Source organism: Phaethon aethereus (assembly GCF_964289735.1).
Source record: "Phaethon aethereus genome assembly, chromosome: 1".
Taxonomy (NCBI): Eukaryota; Metazoa; Chordata; class Aves; order Phaethontiformes; family Phaethontidae; genus Phaethon; species Phaethon aethereus.
Genome location: NC_138575.1, coordinates 79,771,406 through 79,793,167, shown reverse-complemented (window position 1 = coordinate 79,793,167; position 21,762 = coordinate 79,771,406). Strand labels below are relative to the sequence as shown.

The 21,762-nt window shown below is 37.6% G+C and overlaps 1 protein-coding gene across 1 annotated transcript in view; it reads right to left on the bottom strand.

The window, feature by feature from the left end:
• ATXN10 (ataxin 10) overlaps positions 1 to 21,762 on the bottom strand; it is a gene marked incomplete at both ends in the record, with an annotated part of 108,981 nt that overhangs the window by 13,162 nt on the left and 74,057 nt on the right. The window contains one exon of the mRNA XM_082000118.1: positions 3,656 to 3,719. Within this exon, the coding sequence (XP_081856244.1) occupies positions 3,656 to 3,719 (64 nt within the window). The remainder of the gene's footprint in view (positions 1 to 3,655; positions 3,720 to 21,762) is intronic.

The window sequence follows — 21,762 nt, the reverse complement described above, 5'->3', positions numbered from 1 at the left end:
GGACTCCCAAATTTTCAGAGGCAGAACCAGAAAATGAATTTTCAAAAACAAAAATTTATCTCATGAAAGAACCTCTTCCTAATCTAAAGGCAAACAAGCCCCGTTGCATTTCGAAACACCATTTTTTGTTTTGAATATGGAAGGACAGCTATGATTAGGATACAGTCAATTCAAGATGGAAGATTTAAAGGGTACAGAAAAAGGTAAAGTGACATTCAACCTTCTCTGAAGTTTAACTCTTCACACCCCAAGGTCTGTAATGAACTGCATCTCCCTGGTCTCACCCTATTTACCTGTGCTAAAAAGCCTGACGTTTACCCCTGTGCTAAAAGCCTGACAGGTAACAGTTGAAAATCTGGCATCTTTCAGCATTTCTCCATTGAATTTACTTGGAACCACAGAAAGTTACAGTAGCTGAAAATTTAAAATACCAATTCAAAAAGCTTTGCAAGAAGTACAGAAAAAAGTATTCTTAACTGTCCATAATCATCTTCATGTCTTTTACTAACAAGTTTTTTTTTGTTGCTTTTACTCATGAAATATTTTGAAGGAAGTACTGTTTGTTAGTATAAATGTAAAAGATACAAGTCTGCCTAAGATGTAATTAGACAACATAAGTTCTCTCAAAGTGGGCACTGAAAGATGAATTCAAACCTAAAAAGCTAAAGCAATGCAAATATGTCAGTTGAACTTCAGCTAGCAATCTCAAAAGTGATGAACCTCCAGATAGTTCTACACACATTACAGAACTGTTCAGGATCTCAAAGGATGCAATTTTAAGGTAATGACAGGTTTACAAAGGAGTTTATTTTAGGATAAGAGCAGACCCATTTCCTCTTTCAGTATGCTTCCACACGCTACAAATAAAAAGATTTATCATAGGATTTCTCCTCTCAAAGTTAATAAAGAGCTCTTTTAACATGTAACATGGCAGTCCAGTTTCTCCTGATGAATAGCATACTTTAGGGAAATTATTTTTTTTTTAATCTAGAAAAAATTCCTATCAATTTTACATCAAAAGTTACATTTTTCTTTGGAAAATTTGTATGTGTAATTTGGATGCAGAATTTACTACTAAAAAGTAGAAAATCAGCATATCAACTCTGTTTTCAGTAGAAAACATAACAACATCTTAACTGTAGAGCCTGAGTGTCTCTAAAACAGATAAAGCTCAAACAAAAATGTACATCTACGAAGACTTTATTAAGAAATCTAAGAAGTTCTTATATAAAGGGAATCTGGTTGAAACTTTTTCCAGTCAGCTTTATCCACGGAGAAATGCGTGCAACACAGCCTGAAAGCACTAAAACAAGATACTAGAAACAAGAACACAAAGAGAAGTTTCTGGACATGACTCCCCAAAGGAACCCTGGCTGAAGAGCTACACTGAGCTTTCTTTCACAGCTTTCTACATCACCTTGGCAAATGGCAGCACTACTAAGTGATCATATTTGAATTTCGACAACTCTCTCAACACCCAGCTCAAGAGCTGCCTAGATATTTCCTTCTAATTAACCTTACCTGAAAAGAGAAAAGAGACAAAATGTATTCACTCTGGATCACAAAGTTACAATGCAAGCAATTTTAAGATGTTTCAGTTTTAAGCAAGTAGCCTTTCAAATCTTAGGAAGAGCACTGCTCTGGTTTACAAGCATCACAAAATGGATTTGTGCCAGACAGGACTGGGAGCACAGCGGGAGGAAAGAAACAGTCGAATCTTTTCAGAGGAACATTATGCAATGGAGTCAGGCACCTACATGCTACTAAGGTCTTGGTTTGTGGGGTCTAGAAGTAGCAGAATATGCAGCAAAGCAGGTGAAAGTAAAGACAGATGCAAACTGCAAACTCCTCTTCTGCTTCCCTGCATAATCATGCTGACAATGCAGCACATGAGGAACATCAGAGGCAGGAGGGACGCAGGGGAGCATTAACTTCATGTAGCACAGGAGCACCTGGAACAGCTCTAGGTCAAAATGATAAACAGTAGTAGCGAGCAGCTGTGTTCCAAAAGCTGATGCAGCAAACTTCGTCACAGCAGGCTAGTCCCCCCTCTGCCCAAGTGCTACTTACTTTTTCATATAACTGAATACTGTATGCTATGGATCAGTGGTGAAAGTTCATATTAAGAGGTTTCATTATGTCTAGTAAGTCTTTAAAAACCAAGTAAGCAAAGTTTTATCTTATGGGAAGAAGTTTATAGTACCACCATTAAATGTTAGCCTGTGTCAAAAGGTGTAAGAAGTTCCACATTGCCTAAAATGCAGTAAAAGCTCCCTTGGTATTTTATTTTCATTTCATTCGAGATTGTAAATTACAACTACACCCTTTGAAGGCCTCAAACTTTATTGTCTTTTACTAACAGCTAAACTGAAGGATTAATCCAAGAAAGGAATTCTAAAAGTCATTGCACAGCTCTGCTTTCCAGCAAAGGAAGAGTAACTTTCTCTGCCCTTCCCACCACATCCAACAGTGTCCCTTACCACAATCGGGCTGTGGAGGTACAACTCTGCTACTCAGTGCCCTGTCAAGAGTACAGAGATACTGTTAGGTCTCCAACTATAGGAATAATGATGAGTAAAAACCTTGCATATAAAGCAACAAAGTGAGTAACTCAGAGGATACTTAACACCGAGCTGTTTAACATCTTGCTATTACCTGTCCCTACATTATTTCATCATTTTAAGATATAGTTATGTGTGGATTATGTTCTACAGCACACAACTATGAGAATAAGTTAACATTTTCACAACTTTTTTAACAAGTATCATAAAAACAAAAAAAGTGAGCTTTTTCTGACAAAGTAATTTTAAAAACCTGTTTCATGTGTTCAGTATAAGAAAGCTGACATTACTCTAGACAGGAAAGGCATCTGATTTCCAGATGCACTTAACATAAACTTAAAGCAGCTAATGATTTGCTGACACAAAATAATAGCTCACCCACTGAATGCACCAGCAGGATTACTCAGGAAAAGATGGGTAAGTCTGCTTAATGACTGTTTATCTTCAATATAAAGTTTTTTCCCTCTAACAGCCATCTGTCTTGGAAATCTGCTCTTAAACCTCAGGAGACAAAAAAATCCCAAATATGAAGCACAATGCCATTTTTATTAAAATCTCCCCAACGCTTCAGTAATCTGCATCATTAATTCTGTCAATTATACACATTTTCATTACAGCTTGCTAGCCTTGTCTCTGTGCTTACAGAAGTTCTCCAGGCAGATTTAATAACCAAACAGAACTGATGGGATACTTAATTCAGTCTACTGAGCAAGGTTCAATTGAAGCAAAGATCTCTTTGCTTTGATTCTTCTTCAGTTGAAGCTCCAAGATCTGATACAATGCTGAAACATACTCTTAATTCATATTTCTCATCACAGTTATCTCTCTGAATTGACATTAGTAAACCAGTAACATTTACTATTTTAAGAAACAGAATACAAGCACAGTCCAACTTACTTAGAATCCAGTTCATGAAAGCAGATTTATGAGTTTGCTCACTTCCGAACCAAGCATTTAAATACAACCTAGAAACTCATGAGGCCAGCTAGACTTAGGTACCAAGTGAAAGCAATGCTAGCATAAATATGTAATAAACCTCCACACCTTTTCTTATGAGTCATATTCCATAATTAGAATTCTTTTGTAAAGGATACAAGGATTGTTGTCATCAATGCTGCAGTTGTCCAGGATCAAGGGAATGCCGTCTAACTCATAAACCTAAATAAAAACAAAAGCTTAATTTAACAGATGTCTCACTCACTAACAATACTAATGATGCTGCATGCAAGAAATACGTAAAAACATAACAAAGATATTTGTTTCATCAAAAATATTAAACATGATAACACAAATTGCAGAGTAAATCTGGTATTATTAGTGGTAAGTATCACAAAATATTAACACAAGCAGACATTAATTTCACATTCCTTCTTCATTTAGCATGTGTTTGGCTGAGGAATTTTTATGTCATGCTTCTCCCACTAAGCCAGAAACACTATGCTTAGTGACAGCTAATGCTTGCTTTCTGGAAGAACCATGAAAAACTGCTGAGTGAAAAAAAAAAATAAAGTCAGAAAATACATACACACATGCACACAAATTAGCATGGGGCCATGTGTCTTCTGCATCTATGCAACCTTCAAAAGCAATGCGTTACCTGTATGTACCTAAGCACAAATTCTTTCTATCAAGTAAGAGCCACTTTTTTCCTTTGATAAGGTGCTCATTACGTTATTGGCAAACCAGCAAAGATAAGATCTGCCATTTTTTGTTTTCAATATATACATACACATGTGACTTCACAAATTACACTCCTGCATTTGTGTGTGGATGAGATAATAATGTATAAGCCTAATAGATTCATACATACACACACACCCCCAGACTACCAACTCAAGCCAAGCTAATGTTAACAATAAATATGTAGCATAATCATCTTAAGAAAAGTATATTCCACACGAAATTTATCTAGAATTCTAAGGTTCACTGCAACACTATACATCATCATCAAGAGGAAATGGTGTCAAGTTGTGCCAGGGGAGTTTTAGATTGGATATTAGGAACAACTTCTTTACCAAAAGAGATATCAATCATTGAAATAGGCTGCCCAGGGAAGTGGTTGAGTCACCATCCCTAAAAATATTTAAAAGATGTGTAGATGCAGTGCTTAGGTACCTGGTTTAGTGGTGGACTTGGCAATGCTAGGTTAACAGTTGGACTTGATGATCTTAAAGGTCTTTTCCAACCTAAACGAGTCTATGATTCTATGATATGTGTATTTATAGCTTTATAAAGTGTTACTTATTTATATGAAAACCTCTTCTAAATTATTTGCAAAATTTCAACCTTGGAAACATCTTCTTAAAACATATAAGCATTTTTTTTTAAATTACAAAAGTAGTTTTAAGAAGACGAGAGCATGAGGATTGTTTATACTCTTATACCCATATATTATTTATATTCTTTAAGCCATTCAGACATGGTCTTAGGCAACCTGATCTGCATATAAGCAGGGAGGTTGGACAAGAGGTTACTCCAGAAGTCTCTTCCAACCTCAACCATTCTGTAATTCTGTGATAGCCAAACAATACTTGTCCAAATCTTAAACTCTTTAATTCCTCAAAATTTAGTTTCAAACCAAGAGCCAGCGGGACAAAGGAATTTAGACAGAATGTCAAGTTAAGTTGTTGCTTGATGATGGGATTCTCTCTTCCTTTTTTTTGCACAAAATAAGATGCATTTTTTTGTACCACGTAAAACAACAAATCGCAAAGATTACACTGAAAGATGGATCAGCTTTCTGAAATGCAAGTAAGAGAGGAAAGTTGGTTAGAAAGAGATCTAGATGTGAAATCCAAAACAGACTACTGATCAGTGAAACTCTGAGCACATCCCTCTTACATGTTCCTTCTCAGATAATCTTGTTGCAGAGTGTCAAGCTACAGCATGAGAAAGTAACAGTAACAGAGACAGATATATAAATAGGCAAGGCTACATGTAAGAAAAGCAAAGAGCGTTGCTAGCTCTTGAGACTCAACTGGCACATCTGTGCTAACATGCATAACTATACCTACATGAAATAATTAATAATGCAAGTTTTAAAATATTCTTTCTTTCCGCAAACTTTTTGTGTGTTTTCAAAGGTCATGCATCGCATATGATGTCGTACTTCAAAGCTTGAACAGACAGTGACCCTCTCAGTAATATAATACTTGCATGTGCTTGGGAAACATTAGCGCTCTGATTTTTATGCTGCAGCCACACTCTGATATGCCTACAAAGTTACCTTTTATTTTCCATCAGTGAAATGCTGAACAGTACAAACTAATCTAGATTAAGTGCTGTTAACTGAAATAAACCATGTTTCGGTTCAATTCAAACGAGATGTTCAGTTTAACAGAGTAAGCAAGTATTTGGGGAAAGTAAAATTTTAATTACAATCCATACATGCTTCAAAAAGTTACTGCAGGAATGTAATGAGATTCCTTCAAAGTTAAGTGCAAATAGAAGCACCAAACCATAGCCTTAGTGATATCTTAACGTAAAAACCAGTTGCTAACTACCACTGCCTTAAGCACCACTGAGAGTCTCTTGAACAGCATACAATTAAACTGCCCATATAAATTTGACCAAGTTGGGTACAACTTTTGTTACCAGTACGCCAGCTTTAGTACGTCACCTGTGACTTACTACACAGTGACATGAAGCAAGGAAAAGAAAACTTATGATGTGCCCACCCAAGACAAATTCATACATTTCTCAAAGTGACTTGTGAGACGAAGAGCTCTGAATCCTGAGCAACCACTGCTAGAGAACTTTGGGTCCGTGCCAGCTGTTCATGAACCACCAGCGATCCACAAAAACTGCATTTTATGATAACCTGAAATTCATGTCTGCGTACTGTAATAATCTGGGCAGCACAGCGAGCCAGTTTAGTAATTGGTCTGCATACAGCAGAGCCAATTCTGCAACGAGAGTGCCACAGATAGTCAAAGGAAGGAATCACTGTCCCCCGCCAGGCTGTCCCACTGGCATGCTGAGTCTCTCAAATCTTCTCACTCTCATCTGCCTGTAATCTCCCACATCAGCAGATTTCGTAAATATTGAGAAACCATCATTCTAGGTCTCAACCTCTTACACAGATTTATTTGAACTATACTGCCCAGTACAAACATGTTAGTTAATTTTTCCATTGAATTATTGGCCTCAGAGTTTTTCCTTTGAAGAGAAGTGTCAGGGCAGAGTAAGGCAGTGGACCTTTTGCAGGGACCTTCTGCTTGGGAAAGGAATCAATATTGCACAAGCCTCAAATCTCGCTTTAAATAAGGTGCAAAAATATCCTGGGAGGAAAACATGTAGTGGCTGGTGTGAAACTGGCTGTAAACCATCCGTATTTTGGAAGAAATTAGAGAGAGAAGGAATAGGGCAGTGCTGGTGTCTGTCTTGAAAACACAGTTGCTCACATTGGCCTGTGTTACAGGAGATCACTACAACCTATTCTCCGTTTGCACTACTTGACAACATAGCTGACCAGTAAGACAGAACTGCACCGGACTGCAGAAAAAACTACAAGGTTATTTTATTATGAAGAACTGCAGTGCTTTATTCTGAACTTCACTGAAACAATAAATGAAGCTACAACCTATGTATAGGCTGAAACCTCAACCACATTTACGTTAATTACAAAGGCTACTTGAGAAAAGTTAAAAATTAAAAACATACAGCTCTAAAATAGTGATCTCTACTGCTTCAGTCAAGTCAGTACCAAAAATTTTGCCCTAATGTTATTAAGTTTCTGAAGCCGTTTTCTAAAAAGTGGAAAAATAGAACTTCCAGCATTCAAAGGTAGGTGTTCATCTGCCACTTAAGAAAGAGATCTTTCACAACACAGCTTTATATTGCTGTCCACTTGTTTTCTGTACTTGCCTTTGAAACATAATGAAGATCGGTATCATTCCAGCAAGACATTTAAACATTATTACACTTAAAAGAAAATGCCTTTCCCAGTGACAAAGTGACTGCTAGGTTTTTTCTCTTTCTGTATCTATTTCAATTACTTAAACCAGACACTAAATAGAAGCCCACCTAGGCAGAGATGCTATATAAATATTAAACAAGAGCTTATGAAAATGCCCACTGCTCTCACGGCCAAGGAACAATATAATGTTTTATTTGGATGGTTTGGGACATGTCGGTCCTGTGTTTTTTCTCCTGATAACCAATGAAAATATTCAGACCAAAAGTAAAGCTTTTGTGTTATCTTATAGAGTTCACATTTATTGACCAATATATAAATAAGGTCACTAGCACAATTAAGGATATCTGCCTGAATAGAACTACATCCAATCATTTCCCAGTATTTTCTTAGGAAGTTCATAGAAGTAAATTATCATTAACATAATCATTCACAGCAGAGCCCAGAGAAAGTAGAAATTAACTGTAGATGGTTTCTTGCATTTTTCCCTCTAGCAGCAATGGAGCCAAGCTCAGGGGTAGGAATGCAAATTCTCCAAGCATGACAGTGCTTGTTGCTGAAAAATAAATCTGCACGCATCTAGTAAAATGCAACTACAATCTCCAGGTCCAGCAACTATACAGACAGTAACACAAAACCTCCAGCAAAAATAGTCTCTTCAAAGAATCATTAACACTTCAGGCGTTAGAAACATTACCTAGTCAATGAAAATAATAAAGTTATGCAAAAGGTATATTTATGCATTTAGATAATAACAGCTTGAATGTAAATTGTTCTTCTACCAGAATGCAACTCATTCTCAGTCTCCAATCGATGCAGAAGGCATGCGGAATGAGAAATGTGGGGGTTTTTTTCAGCTACAGAAATACTTCTATTTCTTAGAAGCTTTACTTGGTGTAACTATAGATAAGCAAAAGGAAATGCATTCTCACAAATAGGAGTGGACTACAGTTTGAGTAATCCATGCTAACACTTGCTGCTCTTTTTACATGTTACCGACAAGTACACTGACGTACAGAAAGACAAGTTTCTACTTTAAAAAGTAGGTGGTGGTGGGGAAACATATACTCCAGAAACAACTCAAAAAACAGGAACAAGCAGGAATCATTTATATGGAAAAATTCCAGATACGACATTCTTCACAGATCACCAGTTTCCTACCAGAGAAGAAGTCTCTCTCCAACCACGTTTAGCTCCACAGTATTAAATTTCAATTCACATTATGGAACTTAAAAGAAAAAAAAAAAAAAAAGGTTTCCATGGGCAACAAAACTGGCAAATTTCATGTTTTTAAGGACTTGGCTCCTTCACTACACTCTTTGCAATGCTCCTAGTTCTATCACACAGCTAAAAGTGTTGAAAAACACGCAAGTAGCAGCACATGGTTCATAGGTACAGGTGTGCTCATCAGTTGCCAAATGTCAACCTTAGTGTGCAGCATATCAGGGATTAAGCTGCTACTACCCAACTTCCCCTCTCAGGAGCACTATTTTGGGTTTCTCATTTACTTATTTGCTGATTCTTATGAGGCAAAAAGTAAGAGTATAACAATACAACTGGCTAATGGATATAAAAGCTGGAGGAGATAAAGTAAGGGAGATGGGGAAGAGTAATGCAGCTGAGATGGCATGACCACAGAAAACCTAAAAAACATATTAAGGTCACAGAAAACAAACCTATTGACTATATTTTCTAGCTTTTTTAGTACCCTGGATCACTGAAATTATTATTTTTCAACTACTTCTCAAGAACTGAATCATCGAGATAATAACATCTATCTTTCATGAAACAACAGCATCCTAAGCTGTATCAAGAGGAGCACAGCTAGTAGATCAAGGGAAGCAATTATTCTCCTTGGTGTTCATTAAATGACAACCTACTCAAGGGGCTGAAGTTATGTCATGTGAAGAGAGGTTGGGTTTTTTAGCCTGGAGTGGAGAAGGCTTCAGGAGAACCTGATGGCAGCCTTCCCATACCTACAAGGAGCTTACTAAGAAGACAGAGCTACTCTCCTGACTTGGGTTCACAGTAGTTTAAATAGAGAAAACACGGTCATAAAAATGAAGCTGAGAAGGTTCTGACTGGATAGAAGGAAAAATTTTTTACTATCAGGATATGGAGCAGGTGGCCCAAAGACACTGTGGACATCTTGGAGGTCTTCAAGATTTATCTAGATAAAGCCCTGAGCAACCTGCTCTGAATTCAGCTTTGAGCAGGAGGCTGGACTATAGACCTCTCGAAATCCCTTCCTGCCTGAATGACTGTGCGAGACTAAGACTCTTCCATCTCACTCCAACAAAAATAAAAGGGCTAAGACCATGGAAAGAAGCTTAAGTCCATTCTTTTCCTCACATTAGTTCAAGACCAGATTCTTTCTACCCTAATGTGACCTTCTCTTCGTTATAAAGATGGAAAAAGTTGTCAGAAACAATTTATCAGAGTATATAACAAAGAGAAGGAGTTCTAAAAAAAAAAACAACCAAAACCCACCAGCTTCAAGGAATAAAGTATGATATATTATCTACATCCAGGATGACTGGAAGTAATGGGCCTAACGCACAGAACATTCACATTACACATTCAGAAAATATTTTTAACAGTAACGGTTAATCAAGCACTGCAATACAATGAAACATGAGTCTCAAAAGACACCTGGAGCAGTCTCCAATATTGCAAGTCTCCACAAATGACCTGACAAATCTAACTGTGAATACTCTAACCAGTCCTGCTCTTGGACAGGTGAATGGTTATGACCTTTTGAGTCCCTTCTGTCTCTAAGTCTGCATGACCTTCTCAGACAGGAAGTCATACTAGAATAAATCATGCCAAAGAAAAGCGATCCAATGAAATACACATTGGAGATTTGTTGCCAATCTTTGGTCATCATTAAAGATATGTTTAAGTCTTATTCTTTCTGAATGTACCACATACAGACTACATAATGACTACGTAATGACAAATATATCCTTCAGTCCTTGCCACCAAACAGGCTGACCAACAGGAGTCAGTCTTCCTTGAAGACCTGCTCAACAAGAGAGGTAATGAGTAAGTAGACATCTGGGAAGAATCCAGCATGTGTTTTGAGTAACAGAAGAGCTTAATAAGAATAGGAATATATCAACTGGCTTAGGTTTACAAATTGGCTCCTCTACAGCTATGACTGTACTGAAAAATACTATTTCATTTTGTTAATTTGCGAGTCTCAGTTTTGGGTCCAAGCAGCAGAAGTGACAGGAGATAGGAGACTCTACTTCAAAGGACAAAAGAACACTTTAATCCCTTAGTGCTGGTGGACTCCTAGGTCTACTGCAGACTACAGGCACTTTGGCTTAGAATAGAGGCAGCTGTGGCTTGCGGCAATCAAGTCTATTATTGGAGTTCACCACATCCTGCAGATCTACTGAAATACTTGTGGACAGAGGCTCCTTTCTCCAGGACATCACAGCAGACTTGCTTAGCTAGTTTGAGAGCTCCTTACACCAGTGTGAATGACTTCGAGAGCTAAAAGAGATCTTTGTGTCCATTTCAGTCAAGGCAGTGTCCCCAGAATCCTCTTCACCTACTACACTGTTTAGGTAAACATGTATTTAACATTTTAATGTTTGAAATACAGAAAACACGGCAACAAAATTTGTTGCTCCTGCTAGATTAATTTCAAATACATTCTACCTCATTCAGCACTATTTTCCAGAGACACATGAGGTTTATTTCAACTGTCCCAAAAGAGGTGACCCTTGCCTCTTTCCGGGAGTTAAAAAAAAAAAAAAAATTAAAAAGAAAATTCTTCAAATCTAAAAACAGGATTCCTTTGTGATGTCCTAAAACTCCCTGAAGAGAACTGGCTTAGACGATGAAGGTTTTGGCCTTACTGAGGGGGAAGGGAAGAGAAGCGAACACGAAGGTACCAAGCACACAATCAGGACTGAGCCAAAACAAGCAGAAGCTAGAGTGTCCAGCTACTAGGAGAGGGTAACAAGGCATCTCAGTTGCTGAATGATTTTTTCCACTAGCCTTTCCAAGAGCAAAACACAGGAGTTTCCAGCCATTGAGATGATAATATAAACACTTGAGAATTCAGAATAGGTTCCCGCAAGAGACAGTAACACAATTGGTTCATTTGTTTTTTAAACAATTCAGCTTTCATCATTCACTTATTTACAGTTCCTGAAACAGAAACCACTTTTCAGAAACAAATAAATGCTGCTATGAGGAGGAGGCTCTTGGCTCTTTTTAGGTTTAGATCTGCTACTTAACATGGATAAAGTAAGGTCCAGCACAAGACAAATTTCGCTTGAAACACCCAATACTTGCTAGTCCGGTCTTTGCCTATCCTGGCAGCAGCAGTAAGAGAAAACAATGGTGCTAAGCATCATCCAGTATTAAACCCCTGTGCTTTATGTCAGTTGAATTCATACAAATTTGCATGAACAACAGAGTATATGTTTCTCTACTTCTAGTCACTCGCTATCTTATTCTCAGTCCACTAAAACCAGTACTCAGACAGTCTTAGTTTGCTGATTTTCAAATTATTGTTATAAAAGAGGTTCTTTTTTCACCAGAACAAAAAAAGAAAGTTAAAGGAAATTAAATATAAGATTTAGCTATGTAACTAGAAGTGGGCTGAGCACACAACTTATACAAGATCATCAAAATTTCAAAATTGTATTTTGTTCCAAAGCAGCACAAAACCCGAAGACTTCAAATTACTCCAAAATTCTGAAAAAAAGCCCAGAGACAAAGGTTGTGTAAGTCACATGATTCATTTCAGCCATTATAAACACCATTGCAACAGGAAGTTCCAAGTCATTCTAGCAAGCTGCCACTGTTTTGGTGGCTACGGTATTTTTGTCTTCCATGTCAACCATTTCAAGCAAGCATCTATCAATTAAAATGAGGGGGTTTTTTTCGTGTGTACTGGTTGGGTTTTTTTGCGGGGGAGGGATGGGGTGTTTGTGGCTTTGGAGGGGGGCAGTGTTTGGGGTTTTTTTGTTTTGTGGGTGTGGGTTTTTTTCAGTTTCACATTTTATGTTATGTTGGAATAGCTTTCCTTCTGGAAGAAAATTCCAGGCATTCCATAAAATATACCAATTTTGAAAATCATTGACGGTGACAGAAAAATAGATTACCACAGAATACTTCTGTTGAAGATTCCTTCATTACCATACTATGCATGATCACATACTCTTCTAGCCAAAAATCAGCACAACAGTCTTGTGACTCTTTATTAACCTCTTCACTCTATCACTCATGCCAACTTTGGTACTTACTTCATTTCTCCCCCAACAGCCTGCATACCTGCTTTGCTAATACCTTTTCTCATTATTCCAATTACTCTTTGAAACCCAGTTCAGCTGAAATATCCCCCAAACCCACAGCTTGGTGGAATGGAAAAGGAGAAAAAGGAATTCAAATTCATACCCTCTTTTGATCAATACACACCCTCACTGAGGCGACATGTGTCATCACTCTCCCACATTACTACTGTATTCCAAAATTGCTTCTACTCCCAACATCAGAGATTACAGCTCTTCCTTGGAAACTTCTGAATTCAGCAAGCAAAAATAAATGCCAGTCAGATGTTCTATGCTTTAATGATGACTTTCGTTGCATCCAGCATTACTTAGCATTCTCCTTTTACTTCACGCTGAACCAAAGGTTTAAAAAAAATTCTATGTCAGACATATAAATTCACTTGTGGCAAAGATACCAACACACAATACTCCAATGACAAAAATAATGTGTGAGAAAAGATCCAGGATGATTTCAAAATGTAAATGATTTTGTGCTGCTGACTGCTGCATTTCATGGTAAAATTCTGCAGCTAAATAAAACAGCATGCCACACTGAATTGCAGCACTTGGAGTGCACTGACAGACTCAAGACTAAAAGCAAAGTACCACAACCACCCAAGTGGTACCAGTTTCCCATAATTCCCAAGGGTTTCCTATTGCAATTATGAAGTGACTTCAGTAGTGATAAATTTTTTTAAGGAACTGTAAAGAATAAGTTGTTAAGTATATGTTTATCACTCCAAACTTCACAGCCAAGAGGGGTGGGGGGAAATAAAAAATAAGGAGAAAGCTAGTAGGCTTGAAGATTGAAAACAGCACACAGACATTAGTAATGGCATTCACTATTCTCTGTTTCCACATTCCCTTGTACGCAGAGTTTCCAAGATTTTAGCAACGGGTCAAAGAACAAACCATTAATTTTCCAGTATGTGTGTAAAGGACATGCACTCCATTACATGTTAAGTATAAAGCCATCCTTGATGATAATTACATTTTTCATTAGGTTAAAGCATAAAATAAAGCAAGTGTTTCAGAAAAGGATTGTAAAATGCCTTTCTAGAACTCTACAGAAATTATAAATGGTAGACTGTGGGACCCTGCTGACTACTAAAGCCGGAACACAGTTTAATGGTGGTTGCTGCTTGTGTTTTAAATCAGACCAGTCAGGGAAGTCTTCAGAAGTCTGCAGCCAGCCAAACAACTCCATCACTTAATACTGCAGTGAATATTCCTTCTCACTGAGCAATGCCAATTTCACGCTCCATTTTATATGAAATGTTACCTTTTTCAAGAAACATATAAATAACAGAACTACAATCCTTTCCAAAGGAAAAAAACCCAAACAAATTTTACAATTGCAATAATTGTTTTGTTTCAGGCCTAACAGATATGGTCTCAATTTACTGAGAGACGTACAGCTTACTGAGGACTCTTTCAAAGGAGGTTAAATGCAGGTGCAAATCAAGTCTTGAGTGGGGAGGAAAGAAGCTTTACACATACACTGTGCTGCTGAAACCGAGTAACTCTTTTCTCTAAGATATCTTCAAGTTACGGAGTATTCTTCATCCAAAATAGAAGAGGTGGCACATCATTTCAAATACAAAGCCAAGCAAGTATGCTTTCTTTCACTTTTCAAAAGTAATTCCTTGGCTTCCTTTTTGTTTTCTAATCCTGTACAAAATATCAATCCTGGTCTAAGTACTTCCCTGTAAAGTCCTTTCATTTCTTCCTCCAAGTAATTTTATAACCAAATTCAGTACAATTTTTATTTATTCAATGCTCAGTACACAAATGTCAATAATTTTCACTGTAACGTTCAGGAAAGGTGAGAGAAGGTTGAAGTATTCAGCTTAACTTCATAACAAGGACTAGGTCCTCTTTTAAACATGATCAAACACCAAGTTGCTTTCAAACCTCTTTCACAAGCTCTGTGTACTCAGCTATTAGTTTCTGCCCATATTACCTAGAAGAACAGCAGTTAAAACCTACCATATGTAGCAATAACAGACTGACTGACAGGTTCTGGGGTTCACATATTTAAGTTTCTTATGCTTCTTTTTCTTATTGTGCTTTTGCAGAAAGCATCTACTGCAAACTAAAAGAAATTGTAAGCAGTGTCAAAAATAAGAAATTACAGAATCACAGAATCATTAAGGTTGGAAAAGACCCTTAAGATCATCAAATCCAACCACCAACCCCACACCATCGTGCCCACTAAACCATGTCCCAAAGTGCCACGTCCACACGTTTTTTGAATAATTCCAGTGATGGTGACTCCATGTCCTGGTTTCAGCCAGGATAGAGCTGGTTTTCTTCACAGAAGCTAGTGTGAGACTGTGTTTTGGATTTGGGATGAGGAACTGTTGATAATGTGCTGATGTTTTGGGTTGTTGCTGAGCCGTCAAGGACAGTCCAGCTTCTTGTGCTGGCCTGCCAGCGAGCAGGCTGGGGGTGCACGGGGAACTGGGAGGGGACACAGCCGGGACAGCTGACCCAGACTGGCCAAAGAGATATTCCCTACCATCCGACGTCATGCCCAGTACATAAACTGGAGTTGGCCGGGGGGCGGAAATCGCTGCTCGGGGACGGGCTGTCGATCACGGGGTGGTGAGCAATTTCTGTACTGGGCCTCACTTGTTCTTGTACATTCCTTTGTTGGTATTATCATTATTGTTCCCTTCTTTCTTTCTGTCCTATTAAACCGTGTTTATCTCAACCCACGAGGTTTTTCCTAATTCTCTCCCCCGTCCCACTGTGGGAGGGGGAGTGAGCGAGCGGCTGCGTGGTGCTTAGTTGCCGGCTGGGGCTAAACCACGACACTCCAGTACCTCCCTGGGCAGCCTGTGCCAGTGTTTGACCATTCAGTAAAGAAATTTTTCATACTATCTGGTCTAAACCTCCCCTGGTGCAACTTGAGGGCATTTCCTATTATTCTATCGCTAGTTAGTTCGGAGAAGAGAGCAACACCCACCTCACCACAAATTAATTACCACAAATTAAGTGATTATAAAACTAACAGAGTAACTTTCAGGTCAGTTTAGTATTGTTTAAAAGTCAGACTGAATTTACTTCTTCATGACTGAAATAATGCCACTAACTACTTCAGCCACATTTTTACAAAGACAACTATAGTCACACATTTTATGAATGAAAAAAATCTTGTGGCTAAGAACTTTGCATGAAGAAGATACTCTCTTGATAACAGAGTATCCCAGACAAACTAAATGGTTTCTCACATGCTGAAACTGAACATTAAAAGAAGACTTTCATTGATGTATTTAAAAGATTTTATAACATTAATGCAAGAGAAGGTGTGGCAGGAGGGAAACCCTTTTCTATGGAAAAAGCGTTCAAATACATTACGAGAGGCTTTATTCAAGTTAACAATCAGTAATATGATGTTTTGTTCTCACTTTTGTGAAAAACAATTACTATTTCAACAAATGTAATTTCACAAATTTTATTTTTTTTAAATCAAATTTGTTTTCATTTCTCATCAGCTGTGTCTTATATAAACTAGTCATTTAATGAGAAGTAGGAATGTACTATGAAGGTGTTTTGAACTGCCAACCTATTATGGCGTGGCTAGCAGTACCGTACACTAACATAAAACTTGGGAAATATCAATGTATGGGAATATAACAAACCAGCCTTTTCAGTCATTTAAAGAGAAAAATAACCTAAGGTTTGTAAATCGGTATTAGTTACATTGAAGTGTTATTCTTTATCAGCTTAATAAATGAGGGAAATCCCTATGCACGCATATTATTCAAGCATTTAATGCTCCTCACATTGCAGAACAACAAGAGTTTTACTTTGGTTTGGGGTCTTTTTCACAGCTTTTATACAAACAGAATCAAATCCTCAACAATTCCAGGATTTTGCTAGTAATAGTGTTTCATTTTTAACTCAAAAAGAAATCTGAATGTTGATCCTTTAATGACTGTTCGTCATTCTTGATACTTGCAATCCCTTTTGCCAATGTAACTGCTGTTAGAAGTAAATGCTAGAGAGTTTTCCCACTGACAATCATTACAAAGTGTGATTTTGGTGGCATAAAGTTTTCATAACTCTCCCATCATAGTTTTGGAAAGTCCCAAATTGCCAACGGCAAACCACAAAAGTATTCAGAAAGCAAGCCAAATTATACTCTAGTTTACGCTAGTGTAATAGTTCACTTGTCCCCTTCCAGCAGTTATCTACAAACATACCAGTATGTAAGAGCAGAATAAATCCTTGCACCTTACACTACAGCTCCGTGACAGCTAAGGAAATCAGTTATCAAATGACATAGTACACTTGCTTCATAACCCAGCTCCACTGCATTCTGAAATGCCACTGCTGACTCTGAATACCTATTCCCTGGAACACCCTTTGACAAACAGGTAAATACAATACTTAACAAACCTCTCCTGCAGGTTGAGAGCTACCTGTGTTTTGAAAAATATTTTCAAGGGAAACAAACTACTAAAAAAGTTAGGAACTAGAGAATGTCATGAGGTTAATAAAGCAGCAGGGCATAGCAGCTTCAAAACCATGTGCTGCAATTCAAGGGATCTGCAAATGAGCTAGCAGTGAGTTGTCCAAGGATTACTTACACAGAACATCTTGAGGTGGGGGTCTCCATGGCCCAAGCCAAGGGGACCCAAGGTCTAATTCCTCTCACTGTGATCAAAAGAAGCACAGAAATCATTACAGGAGATGCAGAACATAGGGTGGAAGGAAGGAAAAGAATCATCAACCTCATCTTAGGTGAACCATGTGAAGTCTGAAGTCTCCAACAAACTTTGGTAATTCCAATACATTTCAGCAGAGCTTCTAATGGCAGATGATGAGATGCAGAGCCACGATGCCAGGCTTCAGCACTGGCTTGTCGCTGCACTTTCCTGCTGTACTTTTCTGATGGTTCCTGAGGGGCTGCTGGCTCGTGACAACTACCAATCCTCTGAACATTCAGGAATGGTTGGGCAGATAGCATATAAGAGAGCTATGGGCTCTTCCCACAGAGAGGTATGGGAAAGGCAGTTCTGTGATTTGATTTGGGTCAGAGAAGATGAAAGTGAAGGAAGAGAAGCCCATAAAGGACAGTTCTGTCATGCATATGCGAACCATGCCAAACTCTGCAACTTGCGCTCAAGGGTAGAAATGGTCCCTAACACATTTTACTTGCTGTACCCACTAGGGGCTGGCCCAGTCCTCAAGCGACATTGACTCTGTTTCTTTGTTGATGATCCAGACGTACAGAAAGTTGAGCAATTATTCTCTACATTTACCTGAAATTCTAAGGAACACGCATTTTCTTTTAATGATTCACTGAGCATATCCTATGCACAGGATCAGATTCTCTTATTAAGATAAATTTAGCCACCTTGTTGAGATTAAGATCAACTTTACATTTAGAAAACACAAGAATCCTGACATTGTGATTTATATGTCTATAAAAGCCATATATTTAGTATGCATGATATACAATAAGTCAGGTATGCGTGCTCTAGCACTAAATTTCATGCTGAAAGCCTGCTAATGCCTCAGGCTATTGAGCGAGATGAAACATGAAGCTGTACATAAGGAGATTGCATGCTAGTTTCTTAATTTACCTCTAAATTACAACTACCGGAGGTTTTTTTGAGTATTTGTATCTCTAGATGTCTTGCTGTCTGGTAATAACAACTGCAGGTACTATGAAAGGAAAATTCCCTGCTTCTGGTTGAACTCATATCCACGATGAACAGAATTCTAAGTTTTTAAATTTGTAAAATTGTTGTTCAAACTGTTTTAAAAATTCGATAATAAACGTATCCTTTCATATGGTCAATTTACATGAAATATATTATAGTGCAAAACAAGACTTGTATATATAACCTCAGGCACTGATCCAACTGTTTAACATTCTAACATTCTAAATATTCTGTTTAGCTTTATTTATACTGTTATTTCCCTTCTTGCAACAGATCATTAATTTGATTACAGGTCTGTACCCATAAAGTCAAGACTGCAGGTTCTAACTGAAAACTAGAAAGACTTCTTGTTTCAAGACACAGTTTCATTACTCTACATTAAGTATATATATACACAACATATTATTAAAACTTCATTAAAGGAAACTTATACATGCACAGCAACTCTTCCTAGCAAGTCCATTAAAGAAAAAAAAAAATCTCATGAACAGAGCTGGAGGGTACATTTCAGTAGCTGAAATTTGTACCAAAATAAATGCAATCATAAAATTAGAAACATTTAAAAAAAATTCTTAAGATCGACAAGTCACTAGTTTTTATTACCTTTTCTAAAGAACAAAGAAAACTTCTATAGAGTTTATTAATAAACTCTGTTTTCTTTGAAGTTGATTTTCAAAGGGACAGGTCGACACTTTTATAAGAAAAGCCTGCAGCAGAGGGTTGACAGTAATGGTGGGTCAGAAGGTGAGAGAAGACAAAGCATTGAATCAGAACCTCAATCAGCTGCCACTAGATTGATCTATTGTAGTGTATTAAAAATTACATTTTTACTTTTAAAATTAAGAAAGCAGTTTTAATCTTTTTTTTTTTTCCTCAGCAGCTTCATATTCTAAAAGCACTTCCAAAAAATGCTTTAAATGGTGAGGTGCTCATGACACTGAATGACTCAAGAGCTGGGATTAAAAGCAGGTACTCCCAACAACCAAATATTCCAATTGGATTGCAAGTTCCAGAAGAACTGGCAGCAGTGAATGTCCTCTCAAATTGTGTCAGCTTCTCATGACTGGAGCTGTCGGGAACAGGCAGAGCTGAGATAACTAAATAAGCCTTGTTGGAAAATATGAAGGTATTGACATCTAATTAAGTTCAAAGGAACATAAGTTAGATGCAAGTTCAACGGAACTTACAAGTTTATTATTAATTTTCACTGAACTGTTTCCATTTTTGTTGCAGGCAAAACAATGCCTTTTTTGTTTTAGGGTGGTTTTTTGTTTTGGTTGGTTTGGGGGTTTTTTTTACTACAATACTGAACAATTGCCTGAAATAGCATTCTTCAATATTTCCAAAGCCAAATGCACAACCTTAACTTTGCTGGACTAAAGGGTGAAAGGATTTTTAGAAAATTGGCAACTGTCCTATGAAAATTCCAAGCCCTGCACAGCTCCATGGGTAGCACCCTTCCTTTTCTAAAAGGACAGGAAAAAATACATTTGGAGGTAAATGTTGCAGTTTACTCTTACTAAAACTCAACAGAAATGTCGCCAACTTCAATATGAATTCACTGACCTCCATAATTTGTGTTTTCTAGAACAGTAATTTCTAGACCAAAATCTAAATACTTATTTTGTCATAGATAAGATTAATGTCAAACCAAAGCAGACTGTAATGCTAAAACAAAAAAAAAAAGCAAGCAACTCAATGATTATTTTAGTTTGTGAAGATGACAAAAACTTTTATTTTCTCAAGATGAAGCTAACCCTCATACTAAGTCCGGTTTCAATATCTCACTTGAAATATCTGTCAGATTGTAATAACTTAAAAATATTAAAGCAATCTGAAAAATTACACATATCATCTCAAAAATCATTAGACTGATGAAGTACACTGGGTATTTTGACTTTAGAGGCAGCCAACTATCTACAATTATTTGTTACATTTAAAAGCAATAAAATTATATTTCTGAAGTTACACATGCTGAATGAATCTCAAGCTCAAAATATTGCAACAGCCTTGGTTATACCCATTCATATTGCAAACAGATCCCTTACACTGGGTGTTCTGTTCTCACGAAATCATCATCAGGAGAATAATTTCCATGGTTTGTATCATATCTAAATTTCACAGTGGGATATATACATTGTTCAAGATTCACATATTTTTGGCATTTGTAGTTTTCAACGTACTGCTGTGTTGCAAAGGAAGATTTTTCAGCCTCCGTAAATTCATATAATTTATGTTCACACAAAATTTTCCATGTTTTCAAGTATCAGTGTTGCTTTTCTTTTTTCCTTTTCACATCATTAAGACTGCTCCATAGCTCATTTTTTTGAACAAAGTTCATTGAGAGATGCCAAAAGACAACATCTTGCCACCAATGAAAAAAAGATCTAATAAGGTACATAGAACTTACTCTATTCTATTCTTTTTTTTTTAAAAATTTACTTAACAATGCAACTTTTTTTCCCAGGAATGGAACAAAAGTCATGTTTCTTACTCAAAGAGATTAATTAGTCTCATATTTGAAAAAGTCTTTCACAGTATATATGAGTAATACAATCTAAACACGGCTTGTGGGAAGATTAGTAAATCAAAGATGCACAATTAAATTAGTTTCAAGCAAAAAAAACGCCCCTTTTCTGTATTTTTTCTAAAGAAGCCCACACGCAGTAGTATATTGAGGCAACTGATCAGTTTGTGTGTGTGTGTATGTATATAGATTCATAGCATCGTTTGGGTTGGAAGGGACCTTTTAAAGATGCATCTAACCCAACCCCCCTGCCACAGGCAGAGACATCTTCCACTAGACCAGTGCTCAAAGCACCATCCAGCCTGACCTCGAACACTTGCAATGGCAGGGTATCCACAGCTTCACTGGGCAACACGTTCCAGTGTCTTACCACTCTCACAGTAAACAATTTCTTTGTTATGTCAAATCAATAGCTACTGTCTTTCAGTTTAAAACTGTTACCCCTTGCCCCTTCACTACAGGCCCTGGTAAAAAGTCCTTCTCCATATTTCTTATAAGTCCCCTTTATGTATTGAAAGGCCTCAATAATGTCTCCTCAGACCCTCTCTCAGCCTGTCCTCACAGGAGAGGTGTTCCATCCCTTTGACCATTTTTGTGGCCTCCTCTGGACCCGCTCCAACAGGTCCACGTCGTTCCTGTGCTGAGGGCTCCAGAGCTGGACGCAGGACTCCAGGTGGGGTCTCACCAGAGTGGAGTAGAGGGGCAGAATCACCTCCCTCGACCTGCTGACCATGCTGCTTTTTCATGTATATATTTCTACACTATATACACACACAGGTGGCTATATATA